At 42.6% G+C, this 19013-nt stretch overlaps 1 protein-coding gene across 2 annotated transcripts in view; it reads right to left on the bottom strand.

The window, feature by feature from the left end:
• CPA6 (carboxypeptidase A6) overlaps positions 1-19013 on the bottom strand; it is a 248588-nt gene that overhangs the window by 132586 nt on the left and 96989 nt on the right. Inside the window, exon 2 of one of the 2 annotated variants that reach the window (XM_047783795.1) lies at positions 14923-14998. In XM_047783795.1, coding sequence (XP_047639751.1) covers positions 14923-14998 — 76 coding nt within the window. Of the gene's footprint in view, positions 1-14922; positions 14999-19013 lie in introns of those variants that run through there. The other variant, XM_047783798.1, reaches the window with a different exon arrangement.

The raw sequence follows: 19013 nt of genomic DNA, 5'->3' as shown, positions 1-19013 counted from the left end.
AAAAAAAAAAAAAAAGCTCAAAAAACCAAAAAACTACAACCCCTCCCCCAAACCCCAAAAAGACTCCAATATAAGAGAAGTTTATTCCTTGGTCACATAACAAAGGTGGGTATTTCTTGAAGGTGGGCAACTTTCCTCTATGTAGTGATTCAGGAATCTGGAAATTTTCTATGTCCTGGTTCTTCCATTTGTGGGGGTCTGCTATTAGTGTCATTCAGGCAGCAGCAGAAGAAAGAAGGTGTGGAGGGAAAGCTTCCTTCCTCTAAAGTCTTGGTCCAGTAATGGTCTGAATCACTTCTGTTTACTTTCCATTGATTCCATTGTGTATGTTCCAGTATATATAAGGCCATATCTAACTGACATCAAGGGAAGTTGGAAATACAGTGCCCAGGAACAAGAGAAGACAAGAATTCTGCTGCACAACTAAAAGGCTTCTGTACAAGGTCACCCCAGGAATCTGTGAAAGCCCAGAGTTCTTGAGTCCTAACAGGCACCCTAACTCATAGATGTGTAACTCTACATGGCTTGTTCATGATAGGCTCCCATTTCTCTATGGTCTTTGATTTCTCCCTTCTGTGTGACTTAACGGTCAAAAAATTCACAAGTGTTATTCTGCATCTGTTCTTAAGGTAACTTTAATTTCTGTGTTTCTGAACTTTCTACTATTGAACTAAAGCTATCTGATTAGGTCCCATTTGTTTATTTTTGCTTTTATTTCTGTTGCCTTGGGAGACTGACCTAAGAAAACATTTGTAAGGTTGATGTCAGAGAATGTTTTGCCTGTGTTCTCTTCTAGGAGTTTGATGGTGTCTTGTCGTATGTTTAAGTCTTTAAGCCATTTTGAGTTTATTTTTGTGCATGGTGTGAGGGTGTGTTCCAGTGTCATTTATTTGCATGTAGCTGTCCAGTTTTCCCAGCACCACCTGCTGAAAAGACTGTCTTTTCCCCATTTTATATTCTTGCCTCCTTTGTCAAAGATTAATTGACTGTAGGTGTCTGGGTTTATTTCTGGGTTCTCTATTTTTGTTCCATTGGTCTGTATGTATGTTTTGGTACCATTACCACACTGTCTTGATGACTGTGGCTTTGTAATATGGCCTGAAGTCTGGGAGAGTTATGCCTCCTGCTTGGTTTTTGTTCCTCAGTATTGCTTTGGCAATCTGGGTCTTTTGTGGTTCCATATAAATTTTTGGATTGTTTGTTCTAGTTCTTTGAAAAATGTCATGGGTAATTTGATAGGGGTTGCACTGAATTTGTAGATTGCTTTGGGTAGTATGGCCATTTTTACAATATTAGTTTTTCCAACCCAGGAGCATGGAATATATTTCCATTTCTTTGAATCCTCTTCAATTTCCTTGATTAATGTTTTCTAGTTCTCAGCAAATAAGTCTTTCACCTCTTTGGTCAAGTTTATTCCCAGATATTTAATTTTGCATAGCAAAGGAAACCATTAAAAAAAAGACAACTTACAGAATGGGAGAAAATAGTTTCAAACAGTGCAACTGACAAGGGCTTAATCTCTAAAACATGCAAAACCACTTATTCAACTCAATGGCAAAAAAAGCCAACAACCAGGAGTTCCCGTCATGGCGCAGTGGTTAACGAATCAGACTAGGAACCATGAGGTTGCGGGTTCGGTCCCTGCCCTTGCTCAGTGGGTTAACGATCCGGCTTTGCCGTGAGCTGTGGTGTAGGTTGCAGGCGAGGCTCGGATCCCGCGTTGCTGTGGCTCTGGCGTAGGCCGGTGGCTACAGCTCCGATTCAACCCCTAGCCTGGGAACCTCCATATGCCGCGGGAGCGGCCCAAGAAATAGCAACAACAACAACAACAACAACAACAACAAAAACGACAAAAGACAAAAAAAAAAAAAAAAGCCAACAACCCAACTGACAAATGGGCAAAAGACCTGAGTAGACATTTCTCCAAATAAGATATAGAGATGCCAACAAGCACATGAAAAAATGCTCACCACCACTGATTATTAGAGAAATGCAAATCAAAACTACTAGGAGATACCACCTCATACCAGTCAGAATGGCCATCGTTAATAAGTCCACAAATAACAAATGCTGGAGAGGGTGTGGAGAAAAGAGAACCCTCCTACACTGGTGGTGGGAATGTAAATTGGTACAACCACTATTGAAAACAGTATGGAGGTACCTCAAAAAACTAAATATAGAACTACCATATGACCCAGCAATTCCACTCTTGGGCATATATCTGGAAAAAACTTTCCTTGAAAAAGACACATGCACCCGTAGGTTCATTGCAGCACTATTCACGATAGCCAAGACATGGAAACAACCTAAATGTCCAACAATAGATGAATGGATGGAGAAGATGTGGTATATATACACAATGGAATAATACTCAGCCATAAAAAAACAAAATAATGCCATTTGCAGCAACATGGATGGAACTAGAGACTCTCATACTAAGTAAAGTCAGTCAGAAAGAGAAAGACAAATGCCATATGATATCACTTATATCTGGAATCCAGTATATGGCACAAACGAACCTTTCCACAGAAAAGAAACTTATGGACTTGGAGAATAGGCTTGTGGTTGCTGAGAGGGAGGAAGTGGGATGGACAGGGAATCTGGGGTTAATAGATACAAACTATTGCCTTTGGAATGGATAATCAATGAGATCCTGCTGTATAGCACAGGGAACTATATCTAGTCACTTATGATGGAACATGATGGAGGATAATGTGAGAAAAATATTGTATCTATGTATGTGTGGATCACTTTGCTATACAGTAGAAAATTGACAGAACACTGTAAACCAGCTATAATGGAAAAAATAAAATTATTTAAAAAATAAATTTAAAAAGTAGGAAAAAATTAATGTTATCTGGAATTCTGATTATAACCCCTTCAAGTAATTGCTTCCTCCTTATTGATGTCATCTTCTGGCTTCTTGGACATTTTCTAGAGACCATGACTCATAGGTGTCATGGTCTCTAGATGATGAAGAAAGGCTAAATCAGAGAATTAACTCTTATGGCTTATGTCTCTTGCATTCCTTATATGAGGTTGAATATACTTATGGTTGTATGATATTGACTTTATTGGTACAATTTACTAAGGAAAAAATTATTCTAGGCAATATCTTAAGTCCTGTGAAAGTCAACTCTCGGTTTATATCATTCATTTCTGCCAACCTTGATCAACTGATCTCTTGCCCCATAAGGGCTCTGATGCTCCTGAAGGAGACTGGGTGACCCCCAGAAATTTTGTTATTCCAAAATCAGGGTTGTGTTTCCTTTATAGCCTGTATGTTGTTTTGCCTGGTGTGTTCTGAAATACATATGATAAACAATAAGATTTGTGAGCTGTAGAGTCAACCTTAGATGTGCTAAAATGGAAATATCAAAATACCACGTTCACTGTCACTATTTCTCCTCTAGCTTCTTAGCTGTTCCTCTATGACTCACATAGTCATGGGAGAAAAATAATTTTTTCATGCTCGATGTCAATTATTTAGATATACTAAATTAAAAAGTGCTGAGATGGTTTGAACACATTATTAATCAAGAAATAAAAAGTGAGGGGTGTTGCCGGAGGCAGTGGGAGGGATGGGTGATGGCCCAGGCATGTGTGGCTGCAGGACCACAGAGTGAAGCGTGGGGCAAGCCTCGCTCCGTCCAGCCGGACTACGCCCCTCCACCTCCGTGTCCTTTCTTGCTCTTGGCTGGCTGTGGAACAACCTCTGCCAAAATTTTCTTTTCAAAGCTGATAAAGATTTCAGGGGAGACGTCTCCTTAAACCATGTTCACAAGAAACACCTTAAATTTAAAAAATCGTCTGTGGAATGGAAGGCAGAATGATTGCATTTTTTTTTCCATCTAAAACTGGAATAAGAATCCCAGCCTTTCTTTCAACTGTGGAGCCCATGTCAATAAGCAATATCTGGTACTTAGCAGAGAGTTTGACACCCAGGAAGTGTAGCCCAATCATGAAATCCCTTCGCTCTCCTTTTTTGGTGGGTAGAAGGATGTGTTGTCATTCTTCTTGATAGCTGCCCCTTGCCATGACATTTACACTCTCTCTCCCCTTTGGGTTTTTTTTTGGGGGGGGGGGTGTCTTTTTAGGGCTGCACCTGTGGCATATAGAGGTTCCCAGGCTAGGGGTTGAATCGGAGCTGCCACAGCCATAGCAATATTGGATCTCAGCCACATCTGCAACCTACCCCACAGCTCATGGAAGCACCAGATCCTTGACCCACTGAGCAAGGTCAGGGATCGAACCTGCATCCTCATGGTTACTAGTAGGGTTTGTTACCACCGAGCCACAATGAGAACCCCCTTTTCGCTCCTTTTCAGGTCGTAGGGTTAGTGAGCAGAGGTGCCCTAGTTTATCTTGCTAACTACCATAGCTCTGGGACTAGCAAAGGTTGCATGTTAATACACTGCCTTTCAGCTCCCAATCCACCCCCTTTTGGTGCTGCTTTGTGAGACTTTGTGAGCTATACCTGGTAAACATTTCTCCTTTGATAGCTGGTCAGGGGTCAGGCTTTGTCAAGAGCGCGCTGGAGAGGGCGAGACAGCAGAGGAAGGAGCTTCTGTTTCCTGCTCCCACTTGCTTTCTTTGCTCCTATGACATGGCTTTTAGTGGCACATGGGAGTCCCACTTGCACTTACTCTCTGGTATGTTTTTCTGACACCACAGCAAGCAGCTTCTTCCAGATCAGCTCTGGCCTGCTGGCACCCTGTCTGGCGAGTTTCTCCATCACTCAGGGGGCCACTGACTCCAAGGAGACCTGAATCTCAGCCTTGGGGTAGGGGGCGGGGTGGTGAAAAAGGCTGTCAAGTTTAACCCCTTCCTGTGTTTTCCTTCTCATCTTAGGGGCAGTAGCTGCTCTCTCTGCTTATATTTTCTGTCTTATATCTTTTCGTCCTTACTCACCATGTACTAGTTAATGCTATTTCATATAAAAACGTTTCCTGTTCAAAAACCTTGTGTGATTTCTGTCTCCTGACCGGAACTTGACTGATCTTATTGCGTAAACAAATGGGCTGTCTGCCTTAAGCCAGGCTCTGGCTGTGGAAGTTTGGGTTGTAGGGCAAGGAGTGGGGGTGCCTATTGAATGAGAAGAATACAGCCTGCCCTTTGGTTGTTTATCCTCCCACCCACTCACTCCTTGCCTGAGCGCCCAAGGCTGGCTCCCTTGGGTACCACCACTAGTCTCAGCCTAGTCCATCAACATGAAGGCATCTTTTGCCTGTGACCCTGATAGTCTCTCAGGGAGTGAACAAACAAGACGTGGGATGTATCCTCTTAAAGATCACCAGTCCCTGCACTGGCTCAACCATCTTTTTCCTGCGAGATGATGACCCATGCTCCGTGGACCTCTTTTCTCATGAATACGATGCTGATTCTCAGCCCAGATCACAGTCCATTTTCAAAACGTGACTAAAATGTGAGAGAATAGAGCACTCAGGATAAGATGGCCTGAGAGCAGATGCAATTATCAGGAAAAGATCTAAGAGACGTATTTGTGGGACCGTGGGAATTCCGATCACAGTTGAACAGCTATAAAAACAAAATGGTAGAAAACAGGAAATGTCTTTAATCAAGTCGAGTCTTTGTGCTGGTGGTTGATGAATATGCAAAACTATTGTGAATTTTTTTTAGGGCACGGAGAACTGCCTCATAGGCATCCCTAATAACTGTTTTTAGGTTATAAGAAAGGAGTGGATGTGTTAATCAAGCATGTCAGAGGTTTAAAGAGATATAGACATCTTTAATTATATGAACAACACATTGACTGCTACAACACCTGAGCTCTGATTTTCAAATTACAATATTTCAAATTGAAATTATGCTAATTAGCCTTATTGTATTCATTGAAATTAGTCAATGCCCAAAGGCAAAATCCTAAAGTTTTTAGGATTGGAAGCTCTAGCAGAAAATGGTAGATTTTACAGATGATTTGCTCAAGAAAAAAATTCTTTTGGCTGAGTCCTCAGCATGGAGAAGTTCCTGGGTCAAGGATCAAACACAAGCCACAGCAGTGACACCACCAGATCCTTAACCCACTGAGCCACCAGGGAACTCAAGAAACTTTGTATCAAGTTCTTATAGAAATCCTACTTTCTTATCCAGCTTCTTTTGTAATTGAAGAGATACAACTTCCTCTACCTCACACCTTTGCCCATTCCTTGATAGTCCCTTAACCCATCATTCTGTAGTGATTTTCATTTCTACTCTTGTTTCTATTTTTTGGACCCTGTTGGAAAAAAAAAAATATACGTATTTTGTCTTTTTAGGGCCACACCCACAGCATATGGAGGTTCTCAGGCTAGGGGTCCAATTGGAGCTGTTGCTGCCAGCCTACTCCAGAGCCATAGCAATGCCAGATCCACGCCATATCTGCCACCTACACCACAGCACCTGGCAACCTGGATCCTTAACCCACTGATCGAGGCCAGGGATTGAATCCTGCAACCTCATGGTTCCTAGTCAAATTTGTTTCTGCTGTGCCATGACGGGAACTCCCCCTGTTGGAAATATATTCAGTCACACATATGTTCTTGGTTAGAATCCAAGTCGAGTTGCTTGTATTACAATTATAGGTAAGTAGTTGAATGAATGAATTCTGTTGGCTCATCCGTTCAAGGTACATTGAGTGACCACTACAGCCAGGTACCAGGGAAGCAAGACTGAGTCAGACACTGATCCCACCCAAAAAGAATGCTAAGGAGTCTTTGCTCTCGGTAGGGTCTCAATCTGCTGAGGGAGACACAACCAGTCAACAAATTGCTGCAGTGTAAAGATATCTATGCTACAGCCATCGGCTAAGACAAATGTGAGGATGATTGAGTCTTTCTGGATTTGCCCACATTACAGATTAGGAAGTGGAGGCACAGAGAAATCAGGTCATTTTTCTGATACTCATGTGATGTGGGAGGGTCTGGACATAAAGGCTGGAACCTAAATCCAGGGGTCAGACTGTCATTAATCACCAGGCTAATTTCTTTCACATCTGACCTGTACAAGACCTCACAAGGTCAAATATTTAATAAGTGTTTGGATGGTGATAGTCAATCCCTGTTAGTCATTGGTACTCATTGACATGCTGGTGATCATTTCTCTAAAAAAGGTTCCATCCTGCTTACAAAAAAGACCTCTAAAACCAGGTAAGGCAGGGGAAATCACTCCACATTGATGCAACTAGAGAAAAGAAAATATGGTAAAAAGCCAGAAACTTTTAAAATCAAGCAGGAATTCCCACTGTGACACATGCCTTGGGTTAAGGATCCAACTGCAGTGGCTTGGGTCACTGTGGAGGCACTGGTTCAATCCCTGGCTCCAGTGAGCTAACGGATGTGGCATTGCCACAGCTGCGGCGTAGGTCATAACTGTGGCTTGGATTCAAGCCCTGTGGCTGAGTAATAGGCTGCTGTGAGTTCATGAGTCCAAGACGTGGCCCAAAAGTATCGTCTGTACACTTGATAGGAAACCTCTGTGACCAAGAAGCCTCATCTCTGCCCTTGAATAAGGAACTTCATCTATTTTTCTATCCTCTGTCCCATGTTCATGTTCTTTAAAAGTGGAAAGAGTGAGATTCACATGTGACAAGGAGAAAACCACGCCAATTCTTGTGGAAATCACAAGAATAAACACAAAGGGTGATCTACAAAGAATTAGTCTGTTTTTCCACTCCTTGAATCTAGGCTGGCCCTCCGACTTCCTTTGGCTGGTGGAATGGAGCTGAAGTATATCTTGAGTTTCAAGCTTCGGTTCAAGAAACTTTGTAAGCTTGTTCTCTCTTGCTCTTGGATCCCCTGTGACCCCGCTAGACCATGGGAAACCCATGGTCCAGCTGTCCTGTCATCCCAGCCCACAGCCAACCACTAGACGTGAGAGTGACGGCAGACACATGAATGAGGCTGGTTGATCACCTTCTATGGGAGACTGTGCTGGACCTGGCCTCTCAAACCATCCAGTCACAAGCACTTTAGGAATAGCAGTTGCCATCATCCAGTAAGAATAACTACTTTTAAAGTGTAAAAACATCTCAAAACATGTTTCAACATCAAAATTGAGAAGTCTTGCAAACAGAAAGGAAACATGGCCAACTTAAAATTTGGCAGTTAGTCCAAGTTCATGCTGTCAAACTATTTGAGCAAGTAAAATAAAAGATCTGGGGTTATATCATAAAACACTGTAGGGCTTTTTTTTTTTTTTTACTTTTGCAAGAATGTTTCTAATGTATTCCTGTTTTCTCCACATATTGTATTGCTTCTCTTCATTTTTTAAAAATTGAGTTTACTCATTACCAATAGCCACACAGAGGGAGAAAACTACACACCATGTCTGAAATTTGTATTCCTGAAATTTAATCCGTAACTGCATGTGGGCACCGATCAGGATTTTAAGGAGCTGTCTCTCTTTCAAACATCATGCCAGAGAAAGCCAATTAATGTTGCTTCATTACTTTACAAAGACTTTAACAACAACAACAAAATGTAAATGGTCTTTCTTACCCCAAACATATTGACAGATCAAAGTTTTGGTCTCTTCTTCACTCTTATCTTTTAATACCATTCATAATGCTTCTCTGTATCAACAGCTAGCTTGCTGAGCCAATGGCTGTTTGAGACCATTTTGTTAGATTTTTATTGCTAAGTTATCACAAGTTTAGCAGCTCGAGTTTTTACTATTTCTGTAGGTCATAAATGACTTGACTTTCTGCTCAGGATATCCAAGGGCTGATATCAAGGTGTTAGCATAGACTGCAGTCTCATTTGGGGCTCAGGATCCTCTCATATTCTCACTGGTTTCTGGTAAAATTTATTTCCTTGTGGTTGTAGGACTGAGGTCCCTGTTTTCCCTTCTAGTCAACGGAGGACACCTGTCAATAATTAGAGGCCTCCTGCAATTTTTTGCTACCTATAAGCTCTTAGCTTGTATGTTTGATTTCCTCCAGGCCAGAAGGAGCCCACTTTGATTTCCTCTTTTGCAACCAAGTGGAGAGAACACTGTCTTTTTTAAGCATTCACCTGATTAGGTCAGGCCCACCTGGATAATCTCCCTATTTTAAGGTCAACTGATTTGGGACTTAAAATTTTGCAAAATCCTTTTAAAGCAGAACCTAGAATAGTGTTTGATGGAATAGCTGGGAGAAGGTGTGGCTAAGAATCTTTCTTTTTTTTCGGCCATGTCTGTGGCATGTGGAAGTTTCTGGGCCAGGGACTGAACACCCGCTGCAGTTATGACCTGCTGTGGCAATGCTGTATCCTCAACCTGCGGCATGAGGAAACATCCCCAGAGCTAAGAGTCTTAAAGGCCATCTCAGAATTCTGCCTCTCTCAGCCATGCTTAAGAGATCTTATAATGGCACAATCAGTTTTTAATGAAACACAGAATAACTCCCATAGCAAGAATTCTATTACCCATCTTCTTCCTCTCAAGTTTCCCAATCCATCAAACCATCCAGTTGGTTAATTGTCTTATAAGCTCCTAGGGACCACAGGTGTCCTTCAGTTCCTGCAGGTCCAGCTGCATGACTTGGGCGGGTACCAAGAGGGGTTAGAGAAAAGCACAGTCAACTACAATGCAGTGCTGAGGAGGGAGATTACACCTGGGAAAGGCAGCAGCCAAGTTTACAACCAAGCAAAGGAGAAAGGATGAAGCCTCCCTCCTATGAAGTGCAGCCTTTTCCCATGGAAATTTATGGCTCTTGATATGTCACTCAATGACAACTGACAAGCTGACTTTTTTTTTTTTGGTCTTTTTGTCCTTTTTAGGGCTGCACCTGCTGCATATGGAGGTTCCCAGGCTAGGGGTCCAACTGGAGCTACAGCTGCTGGCCTACACCACAGCCACAGCAACATGGGATTTGAGCCACATCTGCCATGTACACCACAGCTCATGGCAGTGCCGGATCCTTAACCCACTGAGCGAAGCCAGGGATCCCACCCCCAACCTCATGGTTCCTAGTGGGATTCGTTTCCACTGCACCATGATGGGAACTCCCAGACTCATATTTTCGAGGCTATGTTTTTGTTTGAAAAAATGATCAGCTCTTGAACACAGGGAAGTTGTTTATCCTACAGATCTCTGATGAGAAAACTGGAAACAAACATTAATTTTTCTTTCAACAAGGATGTGTCAATACTGTAAGAGAAACATTGTGATCTTACATAAAGCCATTTCTATCCTTCAGAGCACAAAAACTTCGTCAAGAAATGTAGGCAGAACATGGTGTTCAGACTCTAATTTTACTCACCTGCAAACTGTCCTCTTTCCATCATAACTTTATTTAAATCATGGTTATGCTCTTAATTAACAATTTAATTGGCTGGTGCTTTCTCAATCCAGTTCTCTGGAGGCATGGTTTTCTATTTAACTTTCTTGTTTTAATTCTTCAGCAAAACCATAAAATTTAATTAGGAAAGTAACCAGCTTTGTAACAGCAGTTCTCTGTCTAATTAGCTATGCTCCGACTGTACCTTCTCAGATCCCGTTCAACATTGCACATACACTTTGCATTTGTTCAGGTTTCAGATAAGGCACTGTGAATTTAGCCTAAGCTTATATTCCAATTGCCTTTCACTTTTCCCAGAATGCTGGGTTATGGCCAGTAAAATCAGAAAAATTAACTTAAAGCATTCATACATGCTGTTAAACAAAGAGCCATCAAAAGCCAAGATGCAGGAATGTTATCTTACTGTGCATAGTCATTTCTATTGCTGTAGAACAAAGTATCACACACTCAGCACCTTAAAACAACACCCACTTGTCATCTCACAGTGCTGAAGGTCAGAAGTCCAGACACAGCTGGCTGGATTTTTCTCTTTAGGGTCTCACTAAGCAAAAATCAAGGGACAAGCTGGGCTAGGACCTCAGGGTCCTCATCCAAGCTCATATGATTGTGGCAGAATTCAGTTCCTTGTGGTTAAAGGACCAACCATCTCTGTTTCCTTGCTGCCTATTAGCTGGGGATGGCTCTCACATCCAAGCAGGCACTATCCTTACCACATGGCTCCCACGGACAGTTGGCAACATCTCAGCTTCCCTCCACGCTGGCAGTAGCATCTGACTTCTTCTGCTGGGAATGGCTGGAGAACATGCTCTGCTTTTAAGGGGGGCTCACCTGATTAGGTCAGGCCCACCCCAGGTCATTGCCCTTCTGCAGCACAATACATTCTGTTCCAAGAGAATGACTATCTCAATATATTAACAGACCCGCTGCCCACACTCAGAGGAGGGTTATGAAGTGAGTATTCACCATAGGGCAGAAATCCTGGGGCCATCTTAGAATTCTGTCTATCACCCTATGTGGTAGGGAAAGAAGGCAACTAAAGGCCTCCCAGCAAGCCCTCCCCACTTCTCCCCTTGGAGGTAGGGCACAGGGTGTGCAAAGGAGCAGCTAACAATGGCCCCAGTTCTGTCCTATCAGCTCCACAGGGCATCAGGCGACAGACAGTCATATTCTTTCTTCTCTGCAGGCTGCTTTCTCTGCCTGGCCCCAACTGCTGCTTTTAGCCGTTCAAGAGGATCGTGCAATGAAATCATTTGAATTTAAAATGACATTAACATGATGCTTTTAGATAGAAATGTATTTAAGCTCAGTGCCTCAAACTCCAGCCAGATAAAACTATTTCTTTAGTGAAAGAAATGAAATGTGCAAAGAGTTAATATAGCAGGCCCCAAACTAAACTTAGAAACATCTTCTTGCAAGAGTGGCCTGGGAACTTAGACTGTGGAAGGGTTTCCACCATCGTCACGGAGAAGAGTGGCTCCCTGTACCCCAAGTGTCTGTGCAAACAGTATAGATTGTGCTGAATGTCTGCTCGCCTTCAGGAATCTGGAGTTTTGCTGTGTGCGACGCAGAAGGGACCTACGTGATGAGGCCCAATAAAATCCTGGGCCTGTCTACAACGAGCTTCCCTAGTAGCCAATACTTCACATGTGTCATTCATCACAACTTGTTACTGAGGGAATTAAGAACACCCCACGTGGGAGTACCCATCGTGGCTCAGTGGAAATGAATCTGACTAGCATCCATGAGGACGCAGGTTCAATCCCTTGTCTCGCTCAGTGGGTTAAGGAACCGGCATTGCCATGAGCTGTGGTGAAGGTCAAAGAAGCAGCTCGATCTGGTATTGCTGTAGCTGTGGCCTAGGCTGCAGCTGTAGCTCCAATTTGACCCCTAGCCTGGGAACTTCCATGTGCGGTGGGTGCTGCCCTAAAAGGACCAAAAAAAAAAAAAAAAAAAGAAGAACATCCCACGTGACTCCACTAGGAGCCTGGTTTCTCCTGGACGTCATTCCATCGTGCCTTTTCCCTTTGCTGGTTTTGCTTTGTATCCTTTCGCTATAACACGTTATAAGTCTGATTAGGACTATAAGCTGAGCTGTGAGGGTCCTTCTGCAAATCACTCAGCACAGAGGTGGTCTTGGTGACCCCTGACTCAAGGAATAATGGAACCAAGAGCAGGATAATGATCACACTCGGAGACCAGCTTCCACTGCCCTGCAAAGTCAGACTAGAGGCTCTGATCCTCTTCATCTGGGTTCTAGCTTCATCTGGGTTCTAGCGGCTTTGGCACTGCCTGGTAGTGTGTGTGCAGATTTTGCATTGTGACCTGGGGCCAAGTTTCTTACCCTCCGTCTCTCCCAGGTTCTCTATCTATAAGATAGCAATAACAGTACCCAAGCCATAGATTGGTACAAATGAGGCAAGTCACACACTTAGACTGGGACTGGCACATAGTGACTGCAAGGGGCTGGATGTAATTCCCTGTGGAGTGGACTCCCTAGAGCTTCGTCCACACTCGAATATTAACTCCCTTCCCCCCTCCCTCTGCTCCCCTCTTTCCTCCTCAGCCTCCTCCCCAGCTCAGTTCTCTTCTCAGCTCCTGCACTTCCAACCATTTCCTCCCCCAGTTTATTCCCTTGTCTTAAGGACCAAATGAAAGCGATACACAGGAAGGTTTTTCTTTAAATACAAAAAGGGTGCAGTGTAAATGTTTGTCATCAATGCCCACCGTCCTGTCTATGCTCAACATCTTTTGGTTCTATTGATGGTTTTTTTTTTTTTTTCTTTCTCCCCGCTTGTTAGGGCTGCACCCGTGGCATATGGAAGTTCCCAGGCTAGGGGTCAAATTGGAGCTGCAGCTGTTGGCCTACACCACAGCCACAGCAACACGGGATCTGAGCTGCATCTGTGACCCCCACCACAGCTCATGGCAATGCTGAATCCTTAACCTACTGAGCGAAGCCAGGGATTGAACTGACATACTTATGGATGTTAGTTGGGTTCATAATCTGCTGAGCCACAGCAGGAACTCCTGATCCACGATGATCTATGACTTATAAGTAACCTCCACAGTTCTCACTGATATAATTTTACTGCTTTTGATAGTGGTAAGTGATCAACACATACTGAACTATGCAATTTTGTCTTCATGACTTTGTAAGGCCTACCATGCAAACCAATTCACAAACCAGGGGGTGGGGTGGGGGGGAAGTCCTTTGACAAAGCCTCTTTTCTAATATTTGATTCCGAATAGTTGTTCCCCGAAATACTGCCCTCTAAGATGTTAAAGGGGCTATTTTACCAGTGATATTTCTACAGCCCAGGGTCAATGGAGACAGAAACTGCTATGTGAAACTTGCTTTGTTTCTGTGCAACTTTTGAGTCCCTGGTGGGCTGTCAGAGAGCGTTTGGGTATTGCTGCTGAAAAGGCTGTTGTGGGGTTAATGATCACACGTGACCAGAGGACGGTCAATGTCAGTATCCAGAAGCAGTGATCCCTTTGAGGGAGAGGAGGTTTAGGATGTGCCCGGTAGGCAAAGCGCCTCTGGTATTGGCTACAATCACAGTGTGTGATCAGCTCCTGCACCCTCATTCTGGGCCCTTGCAATGAGACCCCAAATTTACATGGGACACTGTGTGTGTGTGTTAGGTGGGGGTGCTGGGGGTGAGGAGGAAGGAAGGCAATCAATAAACCTTCAAAACTTCATTTGCAAATAAATTCAGTATCTGAGGGGAAGATGTCAAAGAGAAACTCAAACCAAAAATAAAAGACCAAAAGTCAGTAATGATAAATATCTCCAGAAGCCATCCAGCCTATCCCTCTGTCCTTCCCCTAACACCATCTCCAGGGAGGACTGTACTTCTGTCCTGGGACACTTGTCTGTCCATCCCTCAGTGAAGGTCAATGAGGCCTCCTTGGCAGCCTGCTTTGCATCCATTAAAATGAAGCTAAACCATCACAAACTTTATGGGATGCTTCTGGTCTTAGCAGGCATGGAAAAGCTGGCGTTCATCAACACCCTTCGCATCATGAGCTTTTAGCTAAAGTTAACACCCAATTATATGTGGTAATGGGGAGATGAGAAGCCCTCTAAGTCTAAAATCCATAGACTTCATCAAAGATTGAATAATCAAAGCCCTTCAACCTTTGCCAACAAAATCCTCTTATCAGACCCACTGAAACATAGCAAAGTTAATTAACTTGAATTTCTAGCTTTAGTTTCGTCAACTCACGTCTGCTTGAAGTTTTAATTAGAAGGAATGTGTCTCGCTGATCAGCAGGAAGATTTCAAGGAGAAGTGAAGCTCTGGAAAATTATAAACCAAATTGACTCATTCATTCAAAAAAAATGACTGAGCTTCTAGGATGTTCAAGATACTCATTGAGAACGGAGTAACTGAACAAAACTAGATAAGCTCTCTCCTGAAGCTTCCATTCTACTAAGGAAGGGGGAAAATAAATAAGTGAACTAGTAAATAGATAACTGCTTGGATATACATTTTGAGCAACCTTAATTATCCTTAAAAAACACTTTTAAGTTCTCTTAGCATTTTCTTTCCTTGACTAATGAAGGGAAGAATTCCACTCCAGTCCGCAGACTGTAAACACATCATCAGCAGAATGACAAGTGAGCAGACACCTGCTTACCTTCAGGTGGTGGTACATTTTCTTCAGTGCATATGCTTCATCTTTCGTGTTGGGAATAAGTCTTATCACCTTATCACTATAAGAAAGGGGAAAAATGGTGATATTTACCTTTCAGAAATAAAGACATAGCCATCTCTATTTTCTTAACTTTTAAAAAACTATCTCCGCATTTAAGAAAAACAGCACAACTCTGGACAGGCCAGCAGAACTTTTATCCTGTTCTTGTCACTAATTGTGCTGGTCTTTTGAATTTTTAATTTTGGCTGCACCCATGGCATGGGGAGGTTCCCCGGGCCAGGGATTGAACCTGCTCTGCAGCTACCACCCACGCCACAGCAGCGGCAACATCAGATCCTTAACCTGCTGCACCCTATGGGAACTTCTGTGTTGGTCTTTTTTCCTTCCATCTTAACATTATTCACTCTCTTTTTAAAATCATCTTTTCAAGATTACAAACTCACACTGAAGCAGAGAAAGGCCCCAAACATAGGAACAGTGGCAACAGAACGAGAACTTCCATAAATACCTCAGAGCCGATACCAAGAAAAAAAATTCCTGATGACCAAAAAAAAACCCCAAAACCTTAATTCTTAAATTTTTTAGCTTAATGCTGAAAAGGAATGTAACTTTTGATGAGAGGACCTATGAAATCCACATACAATGGAACATTCCTGGTTTGGATTCTTCCCACATTGAGAACAGTAAGATAAGCCCATCTCTATGGAGCATCTTATTTCTTGATCTGATATGTGGGGTCAAGTTAGAGGGGAACCAATTGGTTGCAGGTGTGCCATGAAATACAGATTGCTATTTTTTTTTATTTTTTTATTTTTTTTAGGACCGCAGGTACTGCATATGAGGGTTCCCAGGCTAGGGCTTGAATCAGAGCTGCATCTGCCGGCCTATGCCACAGCCACAGCCATGCGGGATCCAAGCTGCATCTTCGACCTACATCCCAGCTCATGGCAATGCTGAATCCTTAACCCACTGATGGAGGCCAGGGATCAAACCTGAATCCTCATGGATTCTTGTTGGATTCCTTTCTGCTGCACCACAACGGGAACTCCCTATACATTTTTTTAACTTATTTTTTATTGATGTATAGTTGATAGTAATGTTGTGTTGGTTTCTCGTATGCAGCAAAGTGATTCATTTATATACATATTCTTTTACATATTCTTTTCCATTATGGCCTATTATGCAAAATTTTCAAAGTGATAAAAATTTAAAATCAATTTTTGTAGCCATTAAAATTTTACCAGAGTTGAAATTATAGGGAACAATCCATAAAGATTCTCGGTATAGATTCTGAATTGCCTGAGAAGACTCGAGGTGTCCGGCTTTCCGCCAGAGAGTTCTCTGCCGTGGCAACATCCCCCCTCCCCCAGGTGTGCTAGACAGGTGTTATTTATTTATTTTTTTGCCTTGTTGCCTTTTCTAGGGCTGCTCCTGCGGCATAAGGAGGTTCCCAGGCTAGGGGTTTGATCAGAGCTGTAACTGCCAGCCTACACCAGAGCCACAGCAACGCGGGATCCGAGCCGCGTCTGCAACCTACACCACAGCTCACGGCAATGCCGGATCCTTAACCCACTGAGCAAGGCCAGGGATTGAACCCACAACCCCATGGTTCCTAGTCAGATTTGTTAACCACTGCGCCATGACGGGAACTCCCTAGCATTTTCTTTCTTTCTTTCTTTCTTTTTTTTTCATACATGATGATTTTTATTTTTCCCTTTATAGCTGACATTCAGTGTTCTTTCAGTTTTCTTTTTTTTTTATTTATTTTCCCACTGTACAGCAAGGGGGTCAGGTTATCCTTACATGTATACATTACACTTACATTTTCCCCCCAGCCTTTCTTCTGTTGCAACATGAGTATCTAGACAAAGTTCTCAATGCTATTCAGCAGGATCTCCTTGTAAATCTATTCTAAGTTGTGTCTGATAAGCCCAAGCTCCCGATCCCTCCCACTCCCTCCCCCTCCCCCTCCCATCAGGCAGCCACAAGTCTCTTCTCCAAGTCCATGATTTTCTTTTCTGAGGAGATGTTCATTTGTGCTGGATATTAGATTCCAGTTATAAGTGATATCATATGGTATTTGTCTTTGTCTTTCTGGCTCATTTCACTCAGTATGAGAGTCTCTAGTTCCACCCATGTTGCTGCAAATGGCATCATGTCATTCTTTTTTATGGCTGAGGAGTATTCCATTGTGTATATATACCACCTCTTCCGAATCCAATCATCTGTCGATGGACATGTGGGTTGTTTCCATGTCCTGGCTATTGTGAATAGTGCTGCAATGAACATGCGGGTGCACGTGTCTCTTTGAAGTAGAGTTTTGTCTGGATAGATGCCCAAGAGTGGGATTGCGGGGTCATATGGAAGTTCTATGGATAGATTTCTAAGGTATCTCCAAACTGTTCTCCATAGTGGCTGTACCAGTTTACATTCCCACCAACAGTGTAGGAGGGTTCCCTTTTCTCCACACCCCCTCCAGCACTTGTTATTTGTGGATTTATTAATGATGGCCATTCTGACTGGTGTGAGGTGGTATCTCATGGTAGTTTTGATTTGCATTTCTCTTATAACCAGCAATGTTGAGCATTTTTTCATGTGTTTGTTGGCCATCTGTATATCTTCTTTGGAGAAATGTCTATTCAGGTCTTTTGCCCATTTTTCCATTGATTGATTGGCTTTTTTGCTGCTGGGTTGTATAAGTTGTTTATATATTCTAGAGATTAAGCCCTTGTCGGTTGCATCATTTGAAACTATTTTCTCCCATTCTGTAAGTTGTCTTTGTTTTCTTTTTGGTTTCCTTTGCTGTGCAAATCTTTTCAGTTTGATGAGGTCCCATGGGTTTATTTTTGCTCTAATTTGTATTGCTTTGGGAGACCGACCTGAGAAAATATTCATGATGTTGATATCAGAGAGTGTTTTGCCTACGTTTTCTTCTAGGAGTTTGATGGTGTTCTGCCTAGCATTTTCTAATGATGTCGTGACGAGGCCAGAATGGGAAGCATAGCTCTGGTATGTAATTATCACAACTGTTGCATGTGTTTTGCATAGAGTATATACTTATTAAATATTTACTAATGGTTTGGTATAAAGGAGATCATTAAGAATAATTGGTTTCCAGAGGAAAGGTAAGGAAACAGTCAGTATTTAAGAAGAAGGAATTTTTTTCATAATCCTCTATGGCATTTTACGATAACCGCAGATGAAGTAGAATGTCACCAATACCGCATACACATAAAGCACAAAACTCCAGCAGTTCAGTCACAAATTCTCCCTCCAGCCTCAAAGCTGTACCAGAATAAAGATAAAATTTGCATGCTTTTCCCTGGTTTTACTGCTTAGATGAATAGCAGTCATGAAGGCTAGGTAAGATGAATATGGAGAACATCAGAGCCCAAGAAAAACTTCCAGATTTGTTGGACATTTTTTAAAAAATTCTTTTTATGGCCACATCCGTGGCATATGGAGGTTCCCAGGCTAGGGGCTGAATTGGAGCTGTAGCCACTGCCTACACCACAGGCACAGTCATGTTTGCAGCCTACACCACAGGTCATGGCAAGGCCGGATCCTTAACCCACTGAGCGAGGGCAGGGATTGAACCTGCATCCTCATGGATGCTTGTCAGATTGGTTTCCACTGCGCCACGGAGGGAACTCCCTTGTTGGACATTCTTGAGGAGTCTGCATTTCCAGTCACTTCAGCTTTGTTCTTTCATATGATCCCGTTACAGCTCCTTTAGGCGTGTGAATTAAAACCTCTGGCTTGCTGATGATAATTTAGCATGTTTTATACACTGCTACTCTAACATGGCTCTATAGCTTTGGTTTCCTCAACAATCACACAACACAACCTCTCACCATCCGTGTCACAAAATCTATTTTTCTGGGAAGAACAAGAAAGCAGAAGGAAAGCAAAAAAAAAAAAAAAAAAATCAAATCACTATAAAACAACTGCAAATATGATCTTTGGAATTTAAATGTCATTACCCCCCTTCTTTTTCCTTTTTTTTTTTTTTTTCATTTCTGTTACACATTTCTCGGACCTTTGTTTTTCCCAGATTCATCCTGTCCTGGCTT

The sequence above is a fragment of the Phacochoerus africanus genome, chromosome 6, assembly GCF_016906955.1.
Source record: "Phacochoerus africanus isolate WHEZ1 chromosome 6, ROS_Pafr_v1, whole genome shotgun sequence".
Classification (NCBI taxonomy): Eukaryota; Metazoa; Chordata; class Mammalia; order Artiodactyla; family Suidae; genus Phacochoerus; species Phacochoerus africanus.
Note: the sequence above shows the minus strand (reverse complement) of the source record. Positions and strands in the feature narration are given on the sequence as shown.